Source organism: Ambystoma mexicanum, chromosome 14, assembly GCF_040938575.1.
Source record: "Ambystoma mexicanum isolate Mex_15411 chromosome 14, UKY_AmexF1_1, whole genome shotgun sequence".
NCBI classification, from domain to species: Eukaryota; Metazoa; Chordata; class Amphibia; order Caudata; family Ambystomatidae; genus Ambystoma; species Ambystoma mexicanum.
Window position 1 is genome coordinate 616,147,750 of NC_090940.1, and position 26,195 is coordinate 616,173,944.

Consider the following 26,195-nt stretch of genomic DNA (forward strand, 5'->3'; position numbering starts at 1 on the left):
AGCATCAGAGCGCCAGGGCAGCGCGGAGGCCTGTCCCGGCCACAGCAGTTCTGACACCCGGCCTGACCGCGCGAGCCACACGCCGCCCGGGTCCTCAGTTAGCAGGTTCAGCAACGGCCGTGAAGAGGCCAGACAGGTAGGCGGCACGGGTCACACAGTCTTAGGGGCACAGACGTCAGCAGCAGCCCCCTGGAGCTGCCCCCCGCTCTCGCCGTCGCCAGGGCCCGCCCGGCCCAACACAGAGGCAAGGCAGATAGGCCATATGCCGACTTCAGAAGTCTGACTCAGGGCAGAATTCCACCCACATGTAGCCCCAAATATCAGGAAGGCAGGGGGACCAGTATGAAAGCGAGGAGAAGTGGCTGACCGCAGATAAGCACGGATGAAAAGCGGCAGTGCACAGAGCCAGAAAGCTAGGCAGCCATCTTGTCTGCTGCTCAGCAGCGCCCCCCTAAAATACTATTTTCTAATAGACCCCTGACGTCTTCCTTGTTTTGTCCATGCCTGCTGAACAGGAGTTTTGTTCTTTCACACAATTTGTATCCAATGTCAGCTCACCCCATCCTGATAAGGCCTTGGCTTTCTACTTAGCTAGCCTCAAGAATACTTTGTCTACTTGCGTTTCTTTGCATCTGTACACGTTTAGAACGACTTGATATCTTTGTCAGTTCTGTTACATAAGCTTCTTTACCTTGGTCCCAAGATGTCACTTATCTTTGATACCTTCTTGATGCCTTATAGAATATCTTCATTCTCTTGTCTCTGCATCTCTTCTATGTACGTCTGCTCGACTGTGCAACGTCACCATTCGTCTTTGCCATTCTTTCTCTCTGCTTCTTCCAGGATTTCAAACAAATGGCCATCATACTGTCTTGTATGCAGGCATGGTTTTTTCAATGGGAACCTTGCTTCCAGGATTCTTTTTGATCTTGGTATTCTCACTGGTACCGCACGTGTCTCACACTTTGGTGCCCAACATATAGGCAATATGGGCGAAGTGGTTGAGGTGGGCATACTTCGCTCCTTCTCTACAGGAGTCATTCGTCCAGCCTTTGTGAACCATGAAGCCAATTGACATCAGGAGAAGGAAGCAATACCTCTTGGTGTTTTACCCGAAGATTGTGTATCGTGAAGCCACTCAGAAGAAAGTCTGGGGAAGAGAGTCATTCCCCTGGCACTGTGAGAACGTTGAGAATAAAATACCTGGCGAAGGGAGGACCCCAAAGCTAGTCTCTCCGTACAAAGAAGCATAAAATCCTAACATTTAACTCTAAAACAGAATCGAGAGTCGTGGTACCTACCAGCAACAAGTAGTCCATAGCCTTCCATTCGGGGAAGAACAGTTCTTTAACTTGAGGCCAGTTTTGAAGGATCCCATTGTGTCATTTCACTATGTTTATTCGTAAATGTATCCATTAAAAATCCACATACAACCCCACATATATATTAAATTACTCTGGTTCACCGGGACTTAATTCAATCAAGCCGTTTTAGCCAATAAACCCATAATTGTACCAGAAAGGAACAATAAGACCATGATTCCATTTGCAAAATTTAAATGAAATTATAGTATTTGTTTACTATCTCAAAAGAAATGATACATATAACATGTGTATGTTATTAAAGCTCCATAACAGGACCCATGCAGCCGGACACCACCGGTTATAGGTCATGCTGTTAGGCTTTCTTGTTCTCCAAGTACTAAGTATGTAATTGGCTTCCCCCAAAGGTAAACTATCTTGGCAGCATTTGTTGAGCTGGTTTGTTTAGGTTGTTCAGCCTTTTTTGGCTTGTGGTCCTCTCAAGGGCGATTCTTGGGTGCTAGTATTCTGATTGTACTCGGATCTGCATTTCAAGTGCCTTTATTGTGGCTGACACAATAATGAACTTAAGTATTTTTCTTTCTGTGTTAACACTTGTAGTCTGTGCGATCCCAGAAGTTAATTTCGAACAATAGTTCAATTATGATGAAAAGACAACTCTTAGTTTATTGTCAAATTATATATAAATGTATTCTTCATGTATTGGTTTCATACATGGCATTTAGCATATACTTGTCGTACAGTTCGTGGTGGTTAGTCATGCATTTTTCATGTATTAATTTCCATACATTTATGCGTGCTTTACATTCCCATTGTGCACATATGATCTCCCAACACGTGTTTTCCCACAGCATTAGCCGTGGTTCCTCGGGAGAGATTCTGCACCAAAATTAAAGAAAGAAAGAAAAGGCTTTTTTTTAGCAAGTTGTGGACTTTTGACAGAATGGGACTCAGAAAGAAAAACAATATTGAAAGATTGTAGAAAGAGGACTTGGTGTGCATACATATAGTTAGATTCACTCACCCTTTTGTACTAGTCGCTTTCTTTGCCAGTTTTTGTTTTGGTGTCTTTGATTTTAGGAAAGAACTCTTGTCTCCAAGGTAGAAAAAGTCTGCAAAAACATTCAGGAAGGCTGATTACTTATCAGATGTCCTGACAGTATTTTTTGCAAACCTATTTTTCTTTTCCTAAATATGAAAGGTGAACATGGAAGCCTATAGCTATTTCACCAATCAATTCTGCAATTCCCTTCTGGATGGGGTGGCGGGGGGTTATTCTAATTCTCAAATTGTACAATTCTCTCTATTGGTGGCGTAAGTAATAGATGAGCTTTTATAATAGTCACCACATAGAAATCAAATGATTTTGGAAGCGACTGGTCTGCTCAATGCTTCCACAAGCAAGTGCATATTTTTGTTTTATGAAAAAATTACAAATAGAGGTTTTTAAGTTTTACCTTATTAGATGGCAACATCAACACGGTCCGATTGCCTTGTGTTCACCAGGATCCACGATGGATCTCCTGGTTTCCTGTTCCTGTTTATATACCGCAATTTGGTGCATGATGACGTCATCGCGTACGTGTGCCGCAATGACGTCATGCGTTCCAAAATGTGCCGCGGCCATTTTTTTTGTCGCAATATTGCCGTTTCTGGTGCTTATATATAGATGTATTTCATTTATTTCTTCATTAAACAGATATTTGATCATGATGCACATGTCAAGGTTGGTAGCCTATTTGTGAAAAGTGTGTGAAATACAAACCTTGTTTGAAGTAATGCAAAGATAGGGGGTGCACTTTAAAATCTAGTTGATTTCACATGTAAACGAGACATGCATGCATCTGAATGAACAGAAGATAGGAAAATAAAAATGGATTTCGCTACAGAAAAAAGAGGGTGTTTTTTTTTTAAAAAAAAGGGGAGAATATAGAAATAAATTGAAAAGGTTAGATACACATAGTAGACATCATAATCTTATCTTGCTTTGTTGAGCTGGCACTAATGCGTCAGAGGTACTTCTCATTTTCCTAGACTGACACCTGGACTGACACCCCCGTCTTTACCAATACCTCCTGTGCCTCATATACCTGCCAGAGGAGCAGAAGATGGCCATCTTCCCTAGATGTCAGGCAAGAAGGACAGCAAGAACTATTGGAGTGTGTGTTGGTCCATCTAGAAGTGATGCTGGTAGTGCCGTTCTCATCTTGATGTGCAGGAACTTAGAGAGAACAGGTTCTATTCCTCTGCGGTAAAGTTCTGCCCCCATTTGTCCCTTGGCCTTCAATGAACTGCTGAGCATACTGCTAGACAGATTGACTGAAATCGTCCAATCATTATACACTTCTTTCGCTACTGGTTTGGTAGAGGGGGCAATCCGCCCCCCCACATCCCAGCTATAAGGAATCTTCAACTTAGAGGCCATGTGTCTGATGTAGATCAGCCAAAGAGTGTTCATAGCTTAGTGGGGATATCAAGAAATCAGAGAATGCCCTTCTATGTTTGATCAAGAATGGGGGGGACACAAATCTTGATCCTGTGTGGGAAGGGCCTCGAGCTAGCCTCTGATCTCTCTGCCCACACATGCAGCTCCAACCTTTGTAATGCAATAAGTAACGTGCTCTGGGGCGGTGAAAGAAGGCACCCAAGCAGTTGGTTTTCAGCTTTCTTTCATTTGGACGGATGTGCAAACCCTAGATAGCCATACAGATCGGTACAGCCTGCACACAATTTAACGCTAGGTAGTACAGCATGACCCGCTATCGTTTAGAAAACCTGCGTATAGACCCTCCATGCCTAGATAAGCAAACTCTTAGAGACCTGAGGGAGTCATCTGCCAAGCTACCCGGGTAATCAAAATGGCCCCCAAAAAAAGCTGTTTACCAGACAAGCAAATATATCAGTTCATGTTAAAGTCCTTGCTGAGATATTTGGACTGCAATAAATCTCGTTGGTTCTGCAGGCCTACAGTGGCCATGGAGATGAGAAGCGTGTTGTTTCTGAACAATAGGTGGCTGACGCTTTCGTCTCGGATGTATGCTAATTGACCTTCTGCACAATTGATTGTGAAATGAGGGTCAATTAGGACATATATGTGGGGGGAATCCCCCCGCAACCCCCTACTCAATCCAAAACCCCCTGCAACCTGCTACCCAATCCCATTATATTATTTATTACCCCAAACCCACCCCACACATGTATACAAAAAGTAGAATAAAGGAAAGGGTAAATTGTGCAGACGGTCAATTAGGACCACTATTATTAGGTAAATAGGACAAAAGGCCAATTGTAAAAGGTCAAATTGGGTAATACCTTTGCCTCCCAGGGAAGAGGCATCGCCTACTTTCTTGACTCCAGTATGGCTGAATGAATGTATAGAGATAATCATGGGGTCGCCTCACGCTTCCCTGCCTAACTCCCAGTGGGAGGGGACAGGAATACTCGTGGTGCCCCCTCCCCCCACCACGGGACCAAATCTCACCAGAGCAGCATTTCCCCAGGGTATGCATTGGGGATTGCAGGTTATAGCCCATGGTAATTCGTTTTTTATAATACCTTCCGTGTTATGTTGTGTGAGAAGGCACCGGACACTGCTAAATATAAAATAAAGTCCTTGATCTCCTATTGAAAAAAACTTCTGGATCAACCTGTAAATGGAAAATGTGATCGACCGTAGACTCTAGTGGAATCCTGCCTAAACATTAGACACTATCAATCGCTTTCTTTGGCCCAGTTTTCTAAACGATTTAGTAGGGTTTTGCCACCAGAAATTTGAAGCGCTTTGTCCGAAAGGGGGGCCGATGGCTGGTTGATTTCTCAATAAATCAACCTGAACTTTAACCATTTCCTTAGCCATTTTCTGGTCCTTAATAGCTTATTTAACGTAATGTTAACAAAAAAAAAACTAGGATCTCAACTGACGGCCCCATAGGCAGACTAAACTACCAGTCAGTGGCCAATGGGCCATCTAACGAGAGGGCGACCGGCAGCAGCGTGCATTGGAAGAAGAGCCCTGTCTTGGATTCAGACCGCTTCAGGCAATCCACAAACCTTCTGGGGCTCTTCTAAGGATCTTCTTGTCACCCAGGGATCTGCTCAGATCTCCTCCTCCTATGCTTGAATGTCCTCCTGAGATGCAGATCCCAGGTGCCTTTTGTTGGAGGTTTGTAAGTCATCAAAACCTACCAGGTGTTGCGACCACCGCCATGTACATCAACCCATATTTCTTTGACTGAACAGGCACTCAGAGGCTCTATCGTGGGTGGGAAATCCCTTGTAGGGCCACAGAGAGTAAACAGGTGGCTTTTGCTTTTGCAGATCCTGCGTCCGGATGAGCACATCGCCAAGCAACGCTTCATCAGCGGCAGGAGCGTGCTGACCAAGGGCGCAGCGGAGTGGCTGTCCTTCGATGTGACGGAGAACATCAAGGAATGGCTGATGCGCAGAGGTACAGTGTGTCCCCACCTTTAACTCTTCTCTTTTCAATGCTTCACTTTGCCCACCATCAAGGACAAGGGTCTCAATTGTCTCTGATGAGAGATTATGTCTTACCAACCTTGTGAGCTCCTGGAAGTGGTAGTTTCTATAACGTTGATTGTCTTTCCGGGGAAAGGGCTACGTTCTTTAAATTTCCCAAAATCCTATGAAGCCTTGGAGGCACCCCTATTCTCCCTACTCCCTTAGCTCCTGGGAGGAATAATACACTCCTTAATATTGTGTGCTTCTGGAATAACTAATGTTCTCGTTTAAAGCTTGGAGCTCGTGGGACGAACAATGTTATCCTTAATACTGGAAGATCCTGTTAACTTCTGGAATGAGTAGGTTTCTCCATGCCATGTTTCACTACCAGAAGGAATAATGGTTAATTAATAATGACTAATTACTAATGTTGCCCTTGATAATGCAAGCTTCTGGGTGCAGAAATGTTAGCCTTAATACTGTGGGTCTTCTTAACACGGTGAACCCCTGAAATGATTAATGATCTCCTTCATACTCTGAATCCTTGTTCAGAATAATGCTTTTCTGAAATGAGTCATCTACTGCTTAATACTATAAAAGCCTGGGAGAAATAATGTTCTCCTTAATAGGGTACACTCCTGCCATTACTAATTTACTCCCTAATACTGCGAACGTCTGGGAGGAATACTGAGTTCCTCCGTACAGTGCACTCAAGTCATTGCTAATCTACTCCTTAATGCTGTGAACGTCTGGGAGGAATACTGAGTTCCATAATACAGTGCACTCTAGCCATTGCTAATCTACTCCTTAATGCTGTGAACGTCTGGGAGGAATACTGAGTTCCATAATACAGTGCACTCTAGCCATTGCTAATCTACTCCTTAATGCTGTGAACGTCTGGGAGGAATACTGAGTTCCATAATACAGTGCACTCTAGCCATTGCTAATCTACTCCTTAATACTGCAAACGTCTGGGAGGAATACTGAGTTCCATAATACAGTGCACTCTAGCCATTGCTAATCTACTCCTTAATGCTGTGAACGTCTGGGAAGAATACTGAGTTCCATAATACAGTGGGCTCCCGGCAATGCTAATCCCCTTAATACTGTGAAGCCCTCTGAGAAATACTGTTCTCTTTAATGCTGTGCACTCATGGCATGACTAATCTACTCCCTAATACTGTGAACGTCTGAGGGTAATACTGAGTTCCATAATACAGTGGGCTCCCGGCAATGCTAATCTCCTTAATACTGTGAAGCCCTCTGAGAAATACTGTTCTCTTTAATGCTGTAGTCTCATGGCATGACTAATTTACTCCTTGACTACTGAGAAACCGAGGGAGAATGTTAGGTGCACATCCATCCACTGGTCTTTGCTGTAGGTGAGAGCAAAGGTTGCTTTGGGTCACAGGTGGCCCCAGGAGCCAACCAATCCTCAAAGACAGTTCAAGGGGTTTTAAGTGAAGGATTTAAGAAGGTGCTACCTACGGGCTCTTTCTCTCGTTCTCTCTATCTTCCCTTTCTTTCTCTTTCCTTTCTGTCTCTCTCTCTCTCTTCCCCTCTCTCTCCCTATACCTCTTTCTTTCTTTCCTTTCTTTTCTCTTTTTTCTATTTCCCTTCTTTAACTCTTTCTTGGTCTCTCTCTCTCTATTTCCTCTCTCTCTACCTCTCCCTCCTTTCCCTATCTCTTTCTTTCTTTTCTCTTTCTCTTTTTTCTCTTTCCCTTCTTTCTCTCTTTCCTTGTTCTCTCTATTTCCCCTCTCTCTACCTCTCCCTCCTTTCCCTATCTCTCCTTACTCTCTTTCCTTTCACTCTCTCCCTCTTTTTCTCCCTATCTCTCTTTCTCTTTTTTTCTCTTTTCTTTCTCTCTTCCCTTTCTCTCTCTCTCTCTCTCCGTCTCTCTTTTCCCTCGCTCCCTCTCTCCTTTCCCTCTCTCTCCCTCTTTCTTTGTTTCCTTTCTCTCTAGCCCAGGCACCCCCTAAGCCCCAGCACGGTCACTAGAGATCAGTAGCCCCTGCTGTTTAATCACTGCCCAGCTGGTCATGATGGTCTAGGGACATACTCCCCCCCTCTACCTCTCTTCCCTCTGGGAGCAATCTAGGTGAATTCTAACCTTAGCAGGGACTTGTGGACGCTCTGCTACGGCCCTTCCACACTCTTTTATCCCTCGCCCTGATTTTCTTTCCCTTCTCTCCTTTCCTTCAGCTCCCCTCACATTCTTTCTCCCAGTTCGCCTTTGTTTCTCCCTCTCTTGCTCCTTCTGTCTGTCTCTACTCCTAGACCCCTCGCTCTCTACCACTACTCTCCGCTCTCCTGGCTACTACACTTCTCAGCTCTCCACACTGACTACTTCCCCTCTCCACCTACTCTCACCTCTACACACAAGTACTACTCTTCACTCCTCCCACAGCTTCTCCCTCAGTCCTCCTCCTTTCACTCTCTCACCTTTGTCACTTATTCATCCCTACTAACCCTCTATCAGCCTCACTCACTCACCTTGCACACACTCACACCGAAGTACCACTTCCCCGCACCAACTAATACCTCCCCTTGCACACGACTTCAGTAATCCTTCTCCGTGCTATACTGTACCATCATTCCTATGCTTAAACCTTTGGTCCTCCATCTCCTCCCTTGACCTCACCTGAAAAACCCACATCTTCTTATACCCCTTTTTGTCCTCTTCTTTCCCTGGGCCATCTGCTGGCTTTCTTTTCCCCAGTGGAGGTGTTACACGTAAGCAAACGTATAAGGGGTGTTTTTACGCCCTGCTCCTGCCTCGTACACGGGTCCACCGGCTCTAGGCAATGGCGGCCCACTACAATCATATTCAATGTCCCAGTTTGTGTTAGGGCTTGACAGATCTTTTGCCATTTCAATTTCACATGGAAGAGGGGGGGGCATTGTGCGGGCCCCGCTGCAGGTAAGGAGAGTGCTGGCAATGTCATTTTGTGGTGTGGTGAATTCTCCCACACTGGTCCGTGTTGCACGGAGTGTTTGGGCCACCGGTCTGCTGTGCGGGTTTGTCCACAGTGCAGAAATTCCTCGCTAGCTTTCTCTCTTTGGGGCTGCTCATTTTCTTCTGCATCACCAGGCCTGGTCGGAACCATAGTCCTACAAAACAAATACAAAGAGACTGGCCAGCATTGTGCAGAATAGGTATGGGAGAAAGAAATTCATGGTATTGGTGGTATTCATTTCATGCAAACGGACAAAATTGCACCCTGAGTGGTCCATTGAAATCACCACCCTACTGCAAATGGAGATCTTGAAACTGATGTAAATACACCATATGTTCTTTGTGTTATACGCAGTGCTCCAGATAAGATTTGGAAGTGGGTGTATTTTACTCCCTATTTTTTTAAGTTGCGAGTAAAACTATTTTTTAGGGAGCAAAAATGTAATGGGAGTATTTTCTAATCAAGTAAAAATATGTTTTAACTGGAAAACGGAAATGTTTGTCACATTATTTCTTTGCACCTAGTTATTCATACACATTAAAAGATGCATTTTGACTTCTCCCGATCAAGTAGTTATAACAGTAGTTTCTTCCTGTGGTACTGCGTGCACTACTTGTCCAAACATGTCCACAGTGCTGCACGAGTGAAAGCAGAGGCACAAGGTCCTACGTGTCTGTTTCCTATTTTTTGTTGGGAGTATTTTTACTCTCTATTTTTATTTTCTGCAAGTATTTGCCTACTTTTAGGGAGTAAACGTAGCGGCACCCGCCTTATCAGTAGGGCTAGTTATATCTGTTTGTTATTGCATGTTGCCACCGTCTGCTCTTGCTGTCGGAACACCTCACTACTGCGATTGGTTAATGTATCTATTTTGTATCTCCTTTACTAATGTTAGGCACCCAATCACCCAAAAGGTCTCTTTCATTCAGTTTCAGTTTTAAGCGGGAGACCACATATTACTGCTCTCAGTAACATTCACTGAATGACCTGCACGGTTGCCCGGTGACCGATCTAGTAACACCAACGTACCAAGATTATCCTTACGCGGCTCCTAGGTTGCTTTCCTGCATACCGTTTGTCCTGTCTTGCACCATAAGTACATTGCAACTCTCACTAAATAGTTGAGCCACACTGTGTGGACTAAAGGTATTATTATTAAACATCTCAAGTGCTGAGGACGGTTCGATGTTCATTTACCGACAGTCATTTTTTCGATTGGGTTTTTTGCCGAATTTCTTTTCTTCGAAAAAACATAAGCGGCTGTGGGGAAGAGTGTATAACGGGTTGGGGTTAGGGAATAGTATTACATTAATAGGTGTGGTGGTGCTAGAGGAGCCCCCCCCAAAACAAATTATATTTGTTTTCTTCAAAAAATCATCTTCAGCCAAAAAACATCGAAAAAACGACCGTCGATAAATGAACATAGAACCGCTGAGGACACCAGCCCTGAGAGCTACAATTTACAAGGAAATCATTCTGTGAAAAAAAGAATGTTTTTGACAAAGAGAATGCCTTCAAGTGTAACAAGAACAGGTTGAAACTATTAGGAAGAGTGACATCGGGGTGTGCAGGGTATGGACCAGCCCGAGAGAGGATGGTCCAATTTATTCTCGGCTTCAGGTGAGGGAATACTGTGGATTTAATTGTTGAAGAGGTTTGGACTAATCAATTCTCTATTCAGACTATAGAAAATACATGTTGGTGAAAATGAGGCCCTTTACCCGAATGATGACACAGAGGTGTGCCTTATGCATACGTCTTATTTTGTCAACTTCGAAACATTTACAAGCCGAGTTAATTCTCCACAATTGGGGCTTGATGCCGGAATGTCACCAGCAATCGCCGTCTTAATCAGGTGCACGGACGTGATTAGCAATCGGACATGGAGCACAATTCCATTCCAAGGGAAACCTTAAGAGTTGGCCTTCTGGGAAGGAAGTGATTTTCCCAGGAGGTATTTTTCTCTCACTGGTTCCAGTATCTCCTCCTCGCCTTGGTACATCAAGGCACTCTACATGCACAGTGTCAGTAGCTGGAACAAGGTATCAACAGTGTGTCTATATTCCTGTGCCCCTACATTAATGAAGTCATATGGTCTGCATCCTCTTATCTGTGTGTGTGTGTCACTGAGCTGAAGAGTATGTAGGTGCATCCATGTGTGTACTGTGAGTAGAGTAACATACAGAACCTAAGTATTGACTCTGCTGTCCTCTGCTACAGAGACCAACCTGGGCCTGGAGATCAGTGTGCACTGCCCCTGCAACACCTTCCACCCCAACGGGGACATCCAGGAGAACATGCATGAGGTGCTGGAGGTCAGGTTTAAAGGTAAGGGAAGTATGCTGATGGATTTGAGATCTTCAAGTCCTGGAAAAAGTTGCATTTTGAGATGCAGTTTGGCCGCTGTCATGGGGAGGGAGGAAAAGGACACTTATACATATACAGAATGAAGTATAATCTCATTCAGACTCAAACAAAAGGAGGGACTTGGAAAAATAAGAGGTTTCCAAAATAACTAGAACACGCCGCGTTGATGAAGTGAAGGTTCTGGACCATCTCTAGGGTTCCCCTTTAATCACCTGAGCGTCTACCTGGGTATTTGTCAGGATGCAGGAATTATAATCTGCACTCCCACCACACATCACCAAGGACCAAACTCTCTGGTTGAGGCCAGCACAGTTCCCAAAGCTCTGAAAAGCTTCTGCTGTTGGCTCTGCAGTCATCACCAGTATCTGAGTGGACCACCCGGTTTATAGTTAAAGTTTTGAATACAAAGTTTCGAAATGCAATACTTTCGAAACAAAGGGGCCGAAAAGAAGAAAAAATGGAATGCACTTTTTTTTGGGGGGGGGGTCAATGCATGAGTGGAGACTTCATACAAGAGAAGGCCACGGATAATTGTGCTTCAATCCACAGTCATACTAGACATTTGCTGGGCCACTGCCCGCCCTGACAATAATAAAGGCTGCCGCTAGACAGCTCTGCACACTGCTACATAATCACAAGGCGTAGGCAACATTTAAAGGAGTCGGCTGGGCAGGCCCCCTGGGGCTTACCCCCAATCTTGGGGAGTGTAGGGGAGAAGACGATGCCCAAAGGTTTTGGCCCTAAAAAGGGAAAAGGAGCCATTGACAAATACACAACGGCAGTGAGAAAAGAAACAGAACAAGCAATGGCTGAGGAACCGCCCCCGCGGGAGCAACCGGCTACTCCAGTGTCCATGATGGACCCTCAAGCTGTCTTTTTGGCCATGCAACAGGGCTTCTCTTCTCTCAATGATAAGTTTGATGGAATGAACGTTGCCACCATTAAAGCACAATTGGACAAAACAACGTCGCGGATGAAAGAAGCAGAGACGAGGATATCTGGCACGGAAGATGCACTGGAGACCCTGAAGAACACAGTGTCCACAATGGCAATAGAACTCGGAACAGTGAAAGCTAAATGCCAGGATTTGGAGGTCAGATCCCGGCGGAACAACATCCGCATAGTCGGAGTTCCGGAGGAAGCAATGAAAGGGTCTATGGAAAAAGCAGTGGAAGAACTCTTGCGTAATCTACTAGGAGACCCTGGATGGTCGGCAATGTTCATTGTGGAACGTGCACATAGGTCACTCGCTCCAAAGCCGAAACCTGGTGCATATCCTAGGCCTATAATATCGCGAATGATTAACTACAGCGACAGAGACCTAATTTTGAAAACTGTCAGAGAAAAACAAGAACTAAGATGGGAATCCAACATCATACGCATCTTTCCAGATTTCACACTAGCGGTACAACAAGAAAGGAAACTGTTTACAGGGGTCAAGAAACTGCTTTGGGAGCGTCGGATACAATACGCAATGCTTTACCCAGCGAGACTGAAAATCCATCATCAGAACAAAATATATTTTTTTACATTTCCCAGAAGAGGCAGCGACCTTCGTCGAGACTCATATCCCTGCTCCACCCACACAGCCTATGAACGAGAGTGACTCTTAAACCCTGAAGTGATACAATAGCAAGCACGTAAACAATAAAGGAAAGACTCGTGGAAATGATGGCCCCCTAGGGAGCCCACCTAAGGGGAAACAATGATGCACACTGCGAATCATGATTTTGGAAATGACCCTGCATGTGTTACTACTAGTGAGAGCAACATGTCGAACTTGGAATGCTGTAACAAACCGAAAAAGGCATGGGCACTTGAAGTCGCCACAGTTCCCCCTGTAGCAGGTGTTTGGAATGTCGATGGGAGGGGATGGGGGGAGCCTACAGAGCATAGTTGAAGTATGTGGAACTATGAGGGAGGGGGGAAGGGATCAGCTGGGCATTGTTGGGAGTTAGTTACGGAACGGGAACATTTAAAACAAAAAGCACAAATGTACTTAGCACTTTGGTTACTGAGCGCACACCGGAAACAAACCATCATGCATACTATCACAACTACGTCATGGATAATGGCTGAACAAGGCACTGATAATATAAACGTTCTGAGCTGGAATGTAAGAGGCCTTGGTTCTCGAGTTAAGAAAAGGAAAATACTTGCATACATTAACAGGCTTAATCCCAAAATAATTTTCCTGCAAGAAACGCATATAGGGCCTTACCATGAAGGACAACTGGTGCCGCATTGGGGGGCTCACCGATACTACACAAAGTACTCCAAAAGGGCTAGAGGGGTGGCGACTCTAATTCATAAAACCCTCCCTTTCACCTGCGCGACCTCTGAATGTGATCCTGAGGGAAGATATGTATTGCTCCATGGCACATTGTATGATAAGGAGATAGTCCTACTTAATGTATATGGGCCAAACATTGATGACTCAGAGTTTAATTCCACACTGTTAAAAAAAAACTGGCATACTATCCCACGTCCTGTTTGATAATTGGGGGAGATTTCAACACAATCCTTGATATACACCTAGATCGCACTTCAACACAATCAAGGGCATTGTCTAAGGCAGCACAGAAGATACTCACCCATATGACAGATCTAAAAATAAAAGATCCGTGGAGAGTACTAAACCCCTCAAAAAGAGAATATACATATTATTCCACAGTGCATGATATGCATTCTAGTATCGACTTATGGCTGGTAGACAGTGTAGTGTTGACATGGGTTGATAGCGCCCACTTTTATCCTAGGACATACTCTGTTCACTCACCAATACAGCTAACGCTTCGTGTACCGGACACCACGGTAAACAGACCACCATGGAAATTTAAACCTGTGGCCCTACAAGACCTGGTATACAAAACCGCACTGACAAAACAAATACAGGAATACTTTGACATGAATGAGAACTCGGTCTCCAGTCAAGCTATATTGTGGCAGGCATTTAAAGTTTGCATACGAGGCAATTCAATATCAACAGAGAGCGGAGTCCTCAAAGACATCCAGGGTAGGCTAACGCGCTTGAAGGCACAAATATCCTCCCTTCAATCCCAGCTAGCACACACCACATCTTTGCAGCTGAGCTCAGAGATTAAGCTTAAACTGGATGAATACAAAGAAGTAGCGGATCAAGAGATCCGATACTTCGTTAGACCAGTGGCGGCACGCAGATACGGGGAGAGTGAGCGCCCAGGGCGGTTATTGGCCAGAACGGTAAGAGGTGAAAGAGGCCCCACAACCATACCATGTATAAAATTAGCAGACGGCACAGTTACAACCGATAGCAATAAAGCTCTAATGACTTTCTATGAATTCTATAAAACACTATACTCCCCTCAGTGTTGCGTCACTGAGGAAGAGATAGATGACTATCTCTCCCAGATACCAACGACGTTGTTAGCTGACACTACTAGAGAATCACTAGAAAGTCTGATAACTGAGGCAGAGATAGCAGAGGCTATAAAGACTCTGCCCAATGGGAAAGCCTCTGGGACTTATGGCCTCGGGGCGGAATTCTATAAGGAATTCAGTCACCTCTTGGTTCCCAGGTTGGATGCCGTCTGGTTGGAAGCCTTAAACAAAGGGGAATTGCCCAAAACTACTAGGGAGGCGGTGATTACGCTACTGGACAAACCGAGGAAACCTCCAGAGGAGTGCGGCTCGTATAGACCATTGTCACTAATAAATACGGATGCAACGATTTTTGCAAAAATGTTAGCAACCAGATTAACTCCGCTGATGCCCCATATGGTGCATGAAGATCAAGCTGGGTTTATTACGGGCAGGTCCACAGCCACAAATATAAGGAGATGTCACAATATTCTAGCCAAAATAACCCCCGGAACTCAAGGTGTAGCGGTATCACTCGATATGCAAAAAGCATTCGATACAGTCTACTGGCCCTTACTATTTGGAGTAATAAGAAATTGTGGGTTTGGCCCCAATATTGTAAAATGGATACGTGTATTATATGCGCTCCCTTATGCTAGGATAAGAGTCAACGGCACCCTGACAGATATATTGGAACTACTCGGTGGCACCAGACAAGGATGCCCATTGTCACCCCTGTTGTTTGCTCTAGTGATAGAGCCCCTAGCTGATATACTGAGGTCGCGATATAGTTCCTATGGGCTATGGCTTGAGTGCAGACTACAGATTATCACCCCCTATGCCGATGATATTTTGCTATATCTACTGAACCCTGGTCACACATTGGGCAAGATTCTCGCAGAAGTGTAAAAATTCGGCAAATACTCTGGCCTGAGACTCAACCACAATAAGTCAGAGATTTTCCCTCTCACAAAAAATACAGTAGCACCTCAAGACTTGCTTGGTCTTATCTGGAGCCTGATGCATATACTATACCTAGGGGCATACATAGCGAGGAAAGCCCAACTTTCCCAGGCCCTAAACTATAGTGCGCTAGCTGACACCCTATGTGCCAAGATGAAGCGCTGGAATGCTCTCCCAATCTCAATGATGGGAAGAATAGCCCTAATCAAAATGATAATACTACCGAAACTGTTCTACCTGTTCAACACAGTCCCGGTTTGGCCAGGGCACGCCCTGTTTTCTAAAATGAATAGTGCATGTGTCTCATTCGTGTGGGGAGGGCACCCCAGGCTAAGTTGGATGACATTAACGAATACATATACAAGGGGAGGTCTGACGGCACCTGACTTAGAGCTATACTATCTCTCGGCACAAGCACACTATGCAGCACAATGGGCCACAACCTTCTTCAACCCTGGAACCCCCCCGCCAGATATAAGAGAGCGAGAGGCGACCATAGCACTACACAAGATGACTAGATCGACCCCCAAACACCACAACACCGTAGACCGTATGAAGGTAACAATCACATCTTAGGCTAAACTAGCAGACATATACAGGACAGACAGGTTATATCACCCGAGTATGCCGCTCTGGGGAGACCCCCAAACACTATTCTCACTGGATGGGGAAGTGGCTCAGCATTGGAGTTTCAGAGGGATCGCCCAGTGGGGACAGTTGTTCCCTGAGAAGCTCTTTGTGCAATGGGAAGACATCAAAGCTATTGTGGGAAATACTAACAAGCATAAGATACAATACATGAGCGTAAAAACTGCGGTGCAAAGGATGTGGCCCACTTTCCCCAACGAACCAGAGATAAATATGGGGCTTGGCTATATGTTCACAGGGGGGGGCACAGAAAATTACAGCCTCTGCACTGTATAAAGTCATAATGCACACCCGCCCGGTTGAAAATTACATAGCTAGGAGCAGATGGGATCAAGATCTGGGGCAACAAATAGAAGACCAAGAGTGGTCCCAGGTCTGCGAATTAACCAAACAAATATCGTGCAATGCCAGGTACAAAATAATACACTATAAAGTAGTACATCGGACCCATTACACCCAAGTAAGGCTTAAATTAATCTATCCCGCCTCGTCGAGAACATGTCCTAGGTGTAACGCTGGGGATGCAAATATATACCATATGCTCTGGGCATTCACAAAGTTGAGAAAATACTGGACAGAGGTGTGTGCGGCTCTGGATGAAATGGCAGATCATCCAGTGGAATGGACGCCACGACTGTGCTTGTTGGGTGCGACGGGCAAAATGAACCCGACTTGGCGGAAACTGTTAAATCTTAGCTTGTTGATAGCCAAAAGAGCGATACTTATGAAGTGGAAAAATGTGAACCCGCCAACTAAGGCGGATTGGGACAGTGATACGTTATGGACAAACGATACAGAAGAGCTATATATATAGACTCGGTGCTGCCCTCATCCAAACTCAGAAACATTCGGGCCAGGTACAAGCAATATCTAGCAGACAAAGCAGAAATTGAAAATTCTGAAGCCGAAGTAGAGTAACTTGTGTGCTACCTATTGTAAGAAACATTTCTTCATAACTTTGTATGTGCTTACCTTGTGCAACAAGAAATAAAGTTTTTAAAAAAATGGGCCTAAGTGGCTTGGCAGCTGCAGGTGTGTCCTCTGTACCTCACGTTCTCCTCTCAAACTGACCGGAGTGCCATCCCAACACCCACACTACTGGCACATTGCGGCCTCTTTTTATATGTTGGCTTATGTTAATTGTTCTAACAATCATTGCGATTGGTGTGAATGCTATTCGCTGACTGGTTCCCCTTCCTCCCCATGCACGTGCTACTGTCTTGTAACATGATTCAGGTGTTGTGCTCCTCACTGACTCAATTTGACCATTGCCTAGGACTCCGCAGCCCCAGGGCACAAATACCAAATCTGACGTGTTGGTATGGTGGACGTGTCATCCTTCTTTCAAGCTACTGGTGCTGTCAGTAAGTGCTTCAAAAAGGTGACTGGAAGTGAACATTATACCAAATCCCAAAGTGATTTTTTTTTAATGATTTTAAACAAAATTCAAATATATGTGTACAGGATGGCTTTTAAGAGTGTTTCTAGTACAAAGACAGTTAGTCCAGTTTTATAATCACACAGGTTGTAGATTTGGATACCTTTCATTGTATTCACCTAAAATTATTTGCAGAGATGGGGCAAAACATTAGCTTATAAGGTGCGGCAAACCTCTTCATCAGATGTTGCAGAGTGAAATGATTTGTAAAGTAAAGCCACAGCACAGAGCATTCACAAAACAACAAAAAATAAAACATTTCATTGGCTGGAGGAACAGAAGGTATGGAATGTTGGCCTGGAATAGCTTTCTAATCTTAAAGGCCATAAAAACTCCTGGAAGTAGGGGACACAAAGGGACACTAACACGTTCTGAGAGTTGCATATTGAGGGGAAAACGTATTCTTTCTGCATGTAACCATAATGTTAGTTGCGAGCATTCTTAAGGTGGCCCCTGCTCGTTTCCTAAAATGACTGATTTTAAAAGGGGTATGGAAGTGAGAGGTTTCAAAACACATCATTGGGAACCGGGGCCAGTTTATACTTTAATCACAAGGTCTAAAAAGTATTTTGCAGCCTCTAAGTGAGGTCAGGGCATTTTGAGTGATTCCAATGCAGCTGCTTAGACTTCTCCTGGCTGGTAAACAATTTGGCACTACAAAAATGTGCCACACAGTTTAGCTGAGGCAGTCTCCAATGTTGCCTCATTGTGCCTCAAGCTTCACATTGGTTTCCTGGCTTGCATGCAGCAAGGCAAATGGAAAAAAAAGCATTGCCCACTTTTGGAAGGTGCAGTGTCCACTGTTATCTCAGTGTGTCTGGTGCTCAGTAATGGATGCTAAACATTTCAGCTAAGATGCCCCGGATTTCTGTTGTGGGTGTCCTGTGCCCATCACACATCCGGGATGCAGAACAGTAGTGTCTGGCAGCTGTTGGTGAGAACTATTGATGTGATTGCACTGATGTACCTGGCCCAAAGCTGGCCATAGTGTGTCATGAATCCGATATCGATGCTACGACCGTTGTCTTTTAGGTTAAGCATCTCCAGGTACTTGAGCTCCCATGATGGTTACATGTGAAAATAATCTATTATTTCTCCTTTTGTTCTGTTAAAAGCAACTCTCAGAATGTGTACTATTTTCCACCGCTTGTGTTCCCTACTTCCTGGAGTTTTTATGGCTTTTATATAAAGTAATTCCAGGCCCACTGTGAGTCAGTCATGCGAGGCGGACTCGTAGATGGAGTTCGCCATTTTATTTAAATAAGGATTTCGCTATCTAGCAAATCCAGGCTAAAGGAAAATGAACTAGTGTCCAAAAATAACAGTCCCTCACACTAATATACACAACAAAAGCAAACATGAATAAATTGGCGATTTAAACTTAACAAAATAACATGCACATTTAAACAGAAAAGTTATCAACAGGAATCCTTGTGACCAAGGTCGGATCCCCTTCCCCTGGATCAGTCAGGATGTTTCAAAACAACCGTCAAGTTTTATGAAAGTTCCTTTCACTAGCCAAGTTTCACTCTGAGTAGAATACACTGTTACAATATGTAATTCACTTGGCAAAGTGACTAATTCAGCTCCAAAAACATGCTTTTCACTCTTAAGACAGTTGTTAAAGCTTTCTGCTTGGCAAACCAAAAAGATTCTCTTTTTGTGCGTCAAGTCAAAATTCGATGTAAATGTCCTTTGCTCTGAAGGCCAATCACTTTTGTATCACATTGCATTTATTCTTCATAAACAATACTTTTGTTAGGATAGTTATACAACAGTTCTTTGAAACACAGTAGTGGAAATATCATTCTCTTTCCACCACAACCTTGCAGTACTTCAAATCATCTTCCTGGGCCACTCCCCTGCCAGGACTAACCAATATTTGTCACTTTCCTGGTGTACTTGCCTGCCAGGATAAAACTCCTATCACTACTACTTGTACTCTCTGGTGAGGTTTGTTCACAGCTTTCCACACTTAAATCTTCAACAGGAAAAGTTGAATCAACAACTGTTTCTTGATTCAGTCTCTTGACTTTCAACACACTTGGTTGACAACTTCTTCCAAATGTATATTGTACAAAAGGACAATACTTCTCATATTGATGTTTGCCATAGGCAATGCAGGTTACACTTCTCTCCCCCTTGATCCCTATGGTTTTACTTTACAAATCATTTCATTCTGCAACATCTGATGAAGAGGGACTTCATGACCTAATGTTTTGTTCCATCTCTGCATAGATTTTTCAGTTAGTCCAAAAAACGGTACCAAAATCTGCAACTTGTGTGAAAGTGTTTCTAAATAGCCAATGACAGAACACAAAAATGAACTTCTGGGTATCCCTCCCATGATAACAAGAAAGCGTGGGGAAGTACCAGGTCCTTTTCGACCACACTCTTGACAGCCCCCCAAGTTAGGCAGGGGGCTTTATCACAGTGTGTATACAAGTTTTGCACAGTGTGCCTACACTTTGAACCTTCTCTTGTGGCTGCTTGATCCTCTTTGGGCTTCATTCCACTTCAGCCTCTGTGCATCCTCGTTCGACGGTCCCGCCCTGTTGGTTGACTCCTGTAGAGAACCCTGAATGCTTGCTTGTATGGCAGTGACTGCAAATCTTTTATTGGACGGATTGCACCCACAGCCAGGTCATGAATGGTTGCAGGGTGCTTGCATTTGCTATGCAGTCTGTGGGGTTGCAGATACACCAGTTAATTACCCATGTGGTGTGAGGAATACACCAGTGTTTCCCGTCAAGTCTGTGGGAGATGCTGCACTATGTTGCCCACGTAGGCTGTTCTATGGAAAACTAGTACATTTCTCATGCAGTCGTGGGAGGTAGATCATACATCATACTACATGCGGAATGGAAGGTACACAATTGCATACATCAAGTACTCTCTGGTTCATGCCCAGTGTATTCTGTGATGTGTGATTATGCACCTGTTAACAAATTGATGCCGGCTCTATGCCCCAAAGACTGATGCCCAGAGAGAGGAAACCCTACCTAACCTGTCTTTAAGTGAGATATGATTGGACGGTATTAATTTCCACTTGGGGGAAGAGCAGAGACAAGCGGGTGTGGGAGAGACTGGGACTCCGGCTCAGCCTGACCATGTGTAATGGTGGACAGTACGTTCCGTGCAGGTGGACGGCTTCTGATCTCTTGTTTTCTCCAAGGTATCGATGGCGAAGAGGAGTTTGGACGTGGAGACTTGGGGCGCCTGAAGAAGCAGAAGGATCAACACAACCCCCATTTGATCCTCATGATGTTGCCTCCACATCGCGCTGAGAGTCCCCCTCAGAGCCCCAGGAGGAAGCGAGCTCTTGACACAAACTACTGTTTCAGGTAACTGTGAACTCGTGAGAGATGTGAACTCCACCTCGCATGTCCCCAACACCTTGAGGACCGCCCGCCCACGGTCACTTGTACAGTGACTAATGCCCACTTCACGAGCTGGCACATATGTTCCTATCCTTTTCCAATACCTACAATATTCGTTTTCACTCCAGCTCAGACACATCAATATCCTTGTCGCCAATAAGTGTCACTCCGCTCCAATGCCAACAGCGGGCAAGCCACTCCCACCCCTTCCTGATGGGTAGCATATACACCCTTGCCCGGTCACTCGCACGCAGTCACAATAGCTGTAACTTTGAGACTCCTCTATTCCCAGCAGCTGTAAAATCTTCTCCCAGCAATATGTAAAAATTGCATGCAAGGGATCACGACTTTAAAACATTTATAAAACGTTAAAAAAACTGAAGAGAAAAACCAGGCAAAATCACCACTTCAGTTTTTCTCTCTGTTTTATAAAAAAAGTTAACGCTGTCTGCAAATTACGCATTGCCGGCGGCGTTTACTAATGGATTCCTAGGGAATCCGCCTGTTTAGCAGGTATTACTCTGTGGCAGATTCCATAGGAATCCGTATGTATTACGCCTGCATGAAAATCTCAGGCAGGGGTAAACAACGTGGTGTTCTTCAAAGACAGCAGAGATGCAAACTCCAGTTCCTGCCCCTCCTACATCTTGGAAGGGGCTCAAAAAAGTAGAGGGCAAGTTTAAGACATAAAAGCATGACAGTATTCTTTTCTTTTTTTCTTTTTTACCTACATGTATCTTCTCACCAGTTTTCAACTAGTGGTACATTTGCCCCCCCCCCCCCGCCTTCATAGCCAAGAATGTATCAGCTGTTGGCAAACACTTTGAATTCATACAAATCCCCTGGGAAACCCACTTTCCCCAACACAAGGAACTTTACTGAAAATGCAGACCACAGCAAGCTAGCCCAGGTGACGGAACAATGCATATCCTGGCACTGAATGCCCATAACCCAGCTGTCCCCATCAGGCATGTATACAAGGATTTCACATTCGCCATGTACGCATTGCTCATTCCCCTCTCTCCAATGTACCATTCCAGGAGCCAGGAGGAGAACTGCTGTGTCCGCTCCCTCTACATCGACTTCCGGCAAGACCTCGACTGGAAGTGGGTCCACGAGCCGAAAGGTTACTTTGCCAACTTCTGCTCCGGACCTTGTCCATACCTGCGCAGTTCGGACACAACTTACAGTACGGTACGGCAGACACTATCAAAATATGGTTTTCCCCCAGGGGGGAGAGGTGTTGCCCTTAAACACCACAGCAGGCGGGAAAATATCCCTGAGCAACGAGTTGGTACATGGGTGTCAAGTACTTGGGCAGCCCCTTTTATCAGCAAACACTTCATGGGTGTGGATTGGTTCATATGTAGGAGAGAACTGTGTTGCAAAGTAGATGCTTCATCCAAACTGTATCACTTAAGCTGGTTTTAGGGATCCCCTATTCCTTCTAACGCCAGTGAGGGAATGGTAGTTTCAACCCACACAACCCCATGGTTACTCCCCATTCATTATAACTCTGCCAGTTTACTTACAACATTGCTGACACAAGGTGGCCATTCTGATGGTGGCCATGTTCAGGATAATCACGATTTACTGCATGAGTCACAAAAGGTCTTGTACTCCTATCAATATTAAAGATCACAAGACAATTGGATGCTAGATATTGTTCAAAATAGTTACAAGTTGCAGTTTTCAAAAACCCCTCCCTCATTGCTCCAGTTTCAAGATCTCTACCACATTTCCTCAGCTTGAAGGAGCAGCCGGAAACTCAAATGAAGATTGCCATAGAAAAGGTTCCCAGAGGGCCCGGGGGCAAAGGGATTTACTAGTATTTATTAGTTCTAAAGAAGACGAAGACTTCATATCACATGAGACCAATCTTGGATCTCAGAGTTATGGAGTTGCATAACTTCAAAAAGATAAAAGAATTCATAATGCTTCTCTTCACCAGATGATTTTCCTCCATCTCTAGAGAGGAGATTGGATGTGCTCCATAGACTTCATAACACATGAGACCAATCTTGGATCCAAGAGTTATGGAGTTGCATGAGTTCAAAAAGATAAAATAATTCATAATGCTTCTCTTCACCAGATGATTTTCCTCCATCTCTAGAGAGGAGATTGGATGGGCAACATATATTTTCAAGGTGTGTACTCTCTCATCCATGTGGCCCAGACGTACTGGAGGTTTCTAAGAACCGTGTAGGTAACAGCCACTAACAGTTCAAGGTCCTATCATTGGCCTGTGGTCGGCCCCAAAGGCCTTCTCTAGATGTATGGCAGAAGTGCTGGCAAATCTAAGGAGGAAAGAAAAGATCTTCGTCTACCTTGATCTGGACGATGACTGGTTGATAAAAGCTGATTTAGAAGAAAAAGCGTCCCAAGACTTCAGCATAACAGTTTGAGTTCTAGCAAATCTGAGTCTTCTCGTCAACCTCATGAAGTCCACATCCGATCCAGTTAAAAATATCCCCGTCCTAGGCTCCACTGTGAACGCCATTCGAGGAAAAGTGTTTCCTTCCAAAGAGCGAATATCCTTAAAAAGAAATGCTTAGCAGTGACACCCATGGCCCCAATCAGTACCCAGTGAGTATAATGAATACAAAATAAAGAAGTATTTTTTACGAATAAAAAAACAATTAAAAAATACTGGATTAAAAAATATATAAATATGTGGGTGTGGGGTAAAGTGTTAAATCTGGTGAGGAGTGGGTCAGGTGGGGTTGCAATCATGGGGAAAGAGGGGATTTGGGGGACCCCCCCAAAAGAAAGTTTGCAATCTATTTCATTGTTTTGGTAAAAATGTATTTCTTTATTCATTCGTTAAAATCACAGAACCGTCCCAATCATAGGAAGGATGGTATCTTTGCTTCTGCGGTTAATGGTCTCTTTCATCACAATTGTCCATCTCCCCAATCGCTACATGAGAGCCCTACAGGAATGTCTGGAAGACCAATGGTACCAAAGGTCCAACAACTGGGAGTTGAGGGTAGTAATGTCTCCATCTTTCAGGGAATGCCTGAGCTGGTAATGCAGAGCGGACCACCTGAATCAAGGGGTTCCCTTTCAGAAGCTAGAAGCAATTGAAACAGTCATCACGGAATGCGTAAATGGAGAGCTGAGGCCCTCCCATGGTTCCCCTTTGGACACAGGAACTCATGAAAGATAATATTACATAAATATAACTCCAAGCAGTTCATCTTGCTCTGAAAGCTTTTCTCACATTCCTAGAGTGGACCCAGCCTATTCCGATACAGACGGACAACACAATAACCATGGGGTACCGTAACAAACAGGGAGGAACAATGTCCAGAGCCCTGTCAAGGGAAGCATAGATAATGTGGTACTGGCCTCTGACAATGTTGACAATCACAGCTGTTCACCTCCAAGTGTCCAGAATACACAAGCAGATCTACTAAAAAGATCCTTTCAGGAAGATCACAAGTGGATCGTAAACGACTATATTGAAAAAGATGTTTATTTTTCATAAATGGGATAGTGTATTTCTTCCACTTCCTTTTCTTCCGAAGGTGATTGTTAAACACAAACCAAAGCAAAGATGATTTTGATGCAGCTAGCATGGCCACACCAGTATGGGGCCCAGACCTGGCCTGTCCACTGCACCTCAGTGGACACTACCGTTCCAATCACTTAACTTGATGGCATGGTTCCCAAACACTTGCTGTACAGTCACTCAAATATACTGAATGACTACACTGCGGTCTTAAGAGAAGCCAGGCAATCTACCACACAACAATAGTACGCCTTTAAGTGGAAGAAATTAATTTTGTGGTGTCGGAGCCGGGGGAGAATCTCTCCTCATGTTAGAACACGGTGCTTCCTTACTGTCTCCAATTGGCTACGTCTACTCTTCAATTCTCCTCCATAAAAGTTAATTTAGCGACTATTATAACCTACAGGAAATGTTCTCCACAGGAATCCTTCAAGATTCCAGTGATCAAAGATTTTCAGGAAGGGCTTAGGAAGATCTATCCCCCAATAAGGAGACCTTCTCCTCCCTGGGAGCTACATACTGGCCTATCCAAACTTATGGGACCCTTTTTAAAACCTGTGCATAAGGCTCATCTGCACCACCCTTCCTGGAAAGTAGCGTTTCTGATGGCTATTACGTCTGCATGCATAATTGGTCAAATCCAGGCCCTGTTCACAAATTAAACGTACACGTTATTTCATAGGGACAGGTTGACTGAGAACTCACCCTGCCTTTCTTCCTAAAATGGTCTCTAATTTTCATTTGAACCAATCTAGCTCCCTTGCCATCTTTTTTGCCAATCCTTCGACTCCAGTGGAAAGGTCCTTACACATCCTGGATGTGTAAAGGGCTTTGAGAAACGACCTAATTTCCACATGGTTAATATACTGACCCAGCTCTGCAATGGGAAAGCCAACAAACCAATACCTGGAAAACACAGGGTACATTCATCTACAGAGGTAAGGCCACTAGCAGGCTTTATGAGAAATATTCCTATTTTAGAAGTCTGTAAGGTGGCAACTTGGAGATGGTTTCATACCTTTTCTAGCCATCATTGGCTAGATTCAGATGCCGAAACAGATGTGGGACAGGCCTCGCTATCCAACCTGTTTGGTTAACCTTCTTCAGAGACGGTACTTCTCACTTGAGCCTTCCTGCTTCCTATGAGAATGTTTCGTGGGGGTTTCCTTTTCACCTTTTTCGAGAAGTTGGGAGCTTGGTAGTCTTCTTGTGTATAGGCGCGTTATAAATGCCATATCATATCATGAATATCAATGAATATACCAGGATGAAGAAAGACACAATATTTTCTTGGAAAGTTCTTCATCCTGGGAATCTTTATTGAATTCATAAACAACCCTCCCACCTCCTCTCATCTCTCAAGATTCTTATTCAGGACACCAAAGCAAGAAGGGTAATTTACTAATGATAGCAAAGAGGAGCAAGAAGGGTAATTTACTAATGATAGCTATCCTCAGAGGATCAATAAGGGTAATTTACAAAGGATAACTATCCTCAAAGAGGAGCAAGAAGGGTAATTTACAAATGATAGCTATCCTTAAAGAGGAGCAATAAGGGTAATTTACAAAGGATAGCTATACTCAAAGAGGAGCAAGAAGGGTAATTTACTAATGATAGCAAAGAAGAGCAAGAAGGATAATTTACTAATGATAGCTATCCTCAGAGGATCAATAAGGGTAATTTACAAAGGATAGCTATCCTCAAAGAAGAGCAAGAAGGGTAATTTACAAATGACAGCTATCCTCAAAGAGGAGCAAGAAGGGTAATTTACAAATGATAACTATCCTCAAAGATGAGCAAGAAGGG

General features: G+C 44.2%; 2 protein-coding genes across 3 annotated transcripts in view; one reads left to right on the forward strand and one right to left on the reverse strand.

The window, feature by feature from the left end:
• Positions 1-26,195, reverse strand: part of IFT43 (intraflagellar transport 43) — a 580,365-nt gene that overhangs the window by 272,163 nt on the left and 282,007 nt on the right. The gene's annotated exons all lie outside the window — the stretch shown is intronic.
• The window catches only part of TGFB3 (transforming growth factor beta 3), a 114,715-nt gene that overhangs the window by 85,225 nt on the left and 3,295 nt on the right, over positions 1-26,195 (forward strand). Inside the window, exons 3-6 of the mRNA XM_069638035.1 lie at positions 5,640-5,769; positions 10,961-11,068; positions 20,671-20,839; positions 21,916-22,069. Coding sequence (XP_069494136.1) covers positions 5,640-5,769; positions 10,961-11,068; positions 20,671-20,839; positions 21,916-22,069 — 561 coding nt within the window. The remainder of the gene's footprint in view (positions 1-5,639; positions 5,770-10,960; positions 11,069-20,670; positions 20,840-21,915; positions 22,070-26,195) is intronic.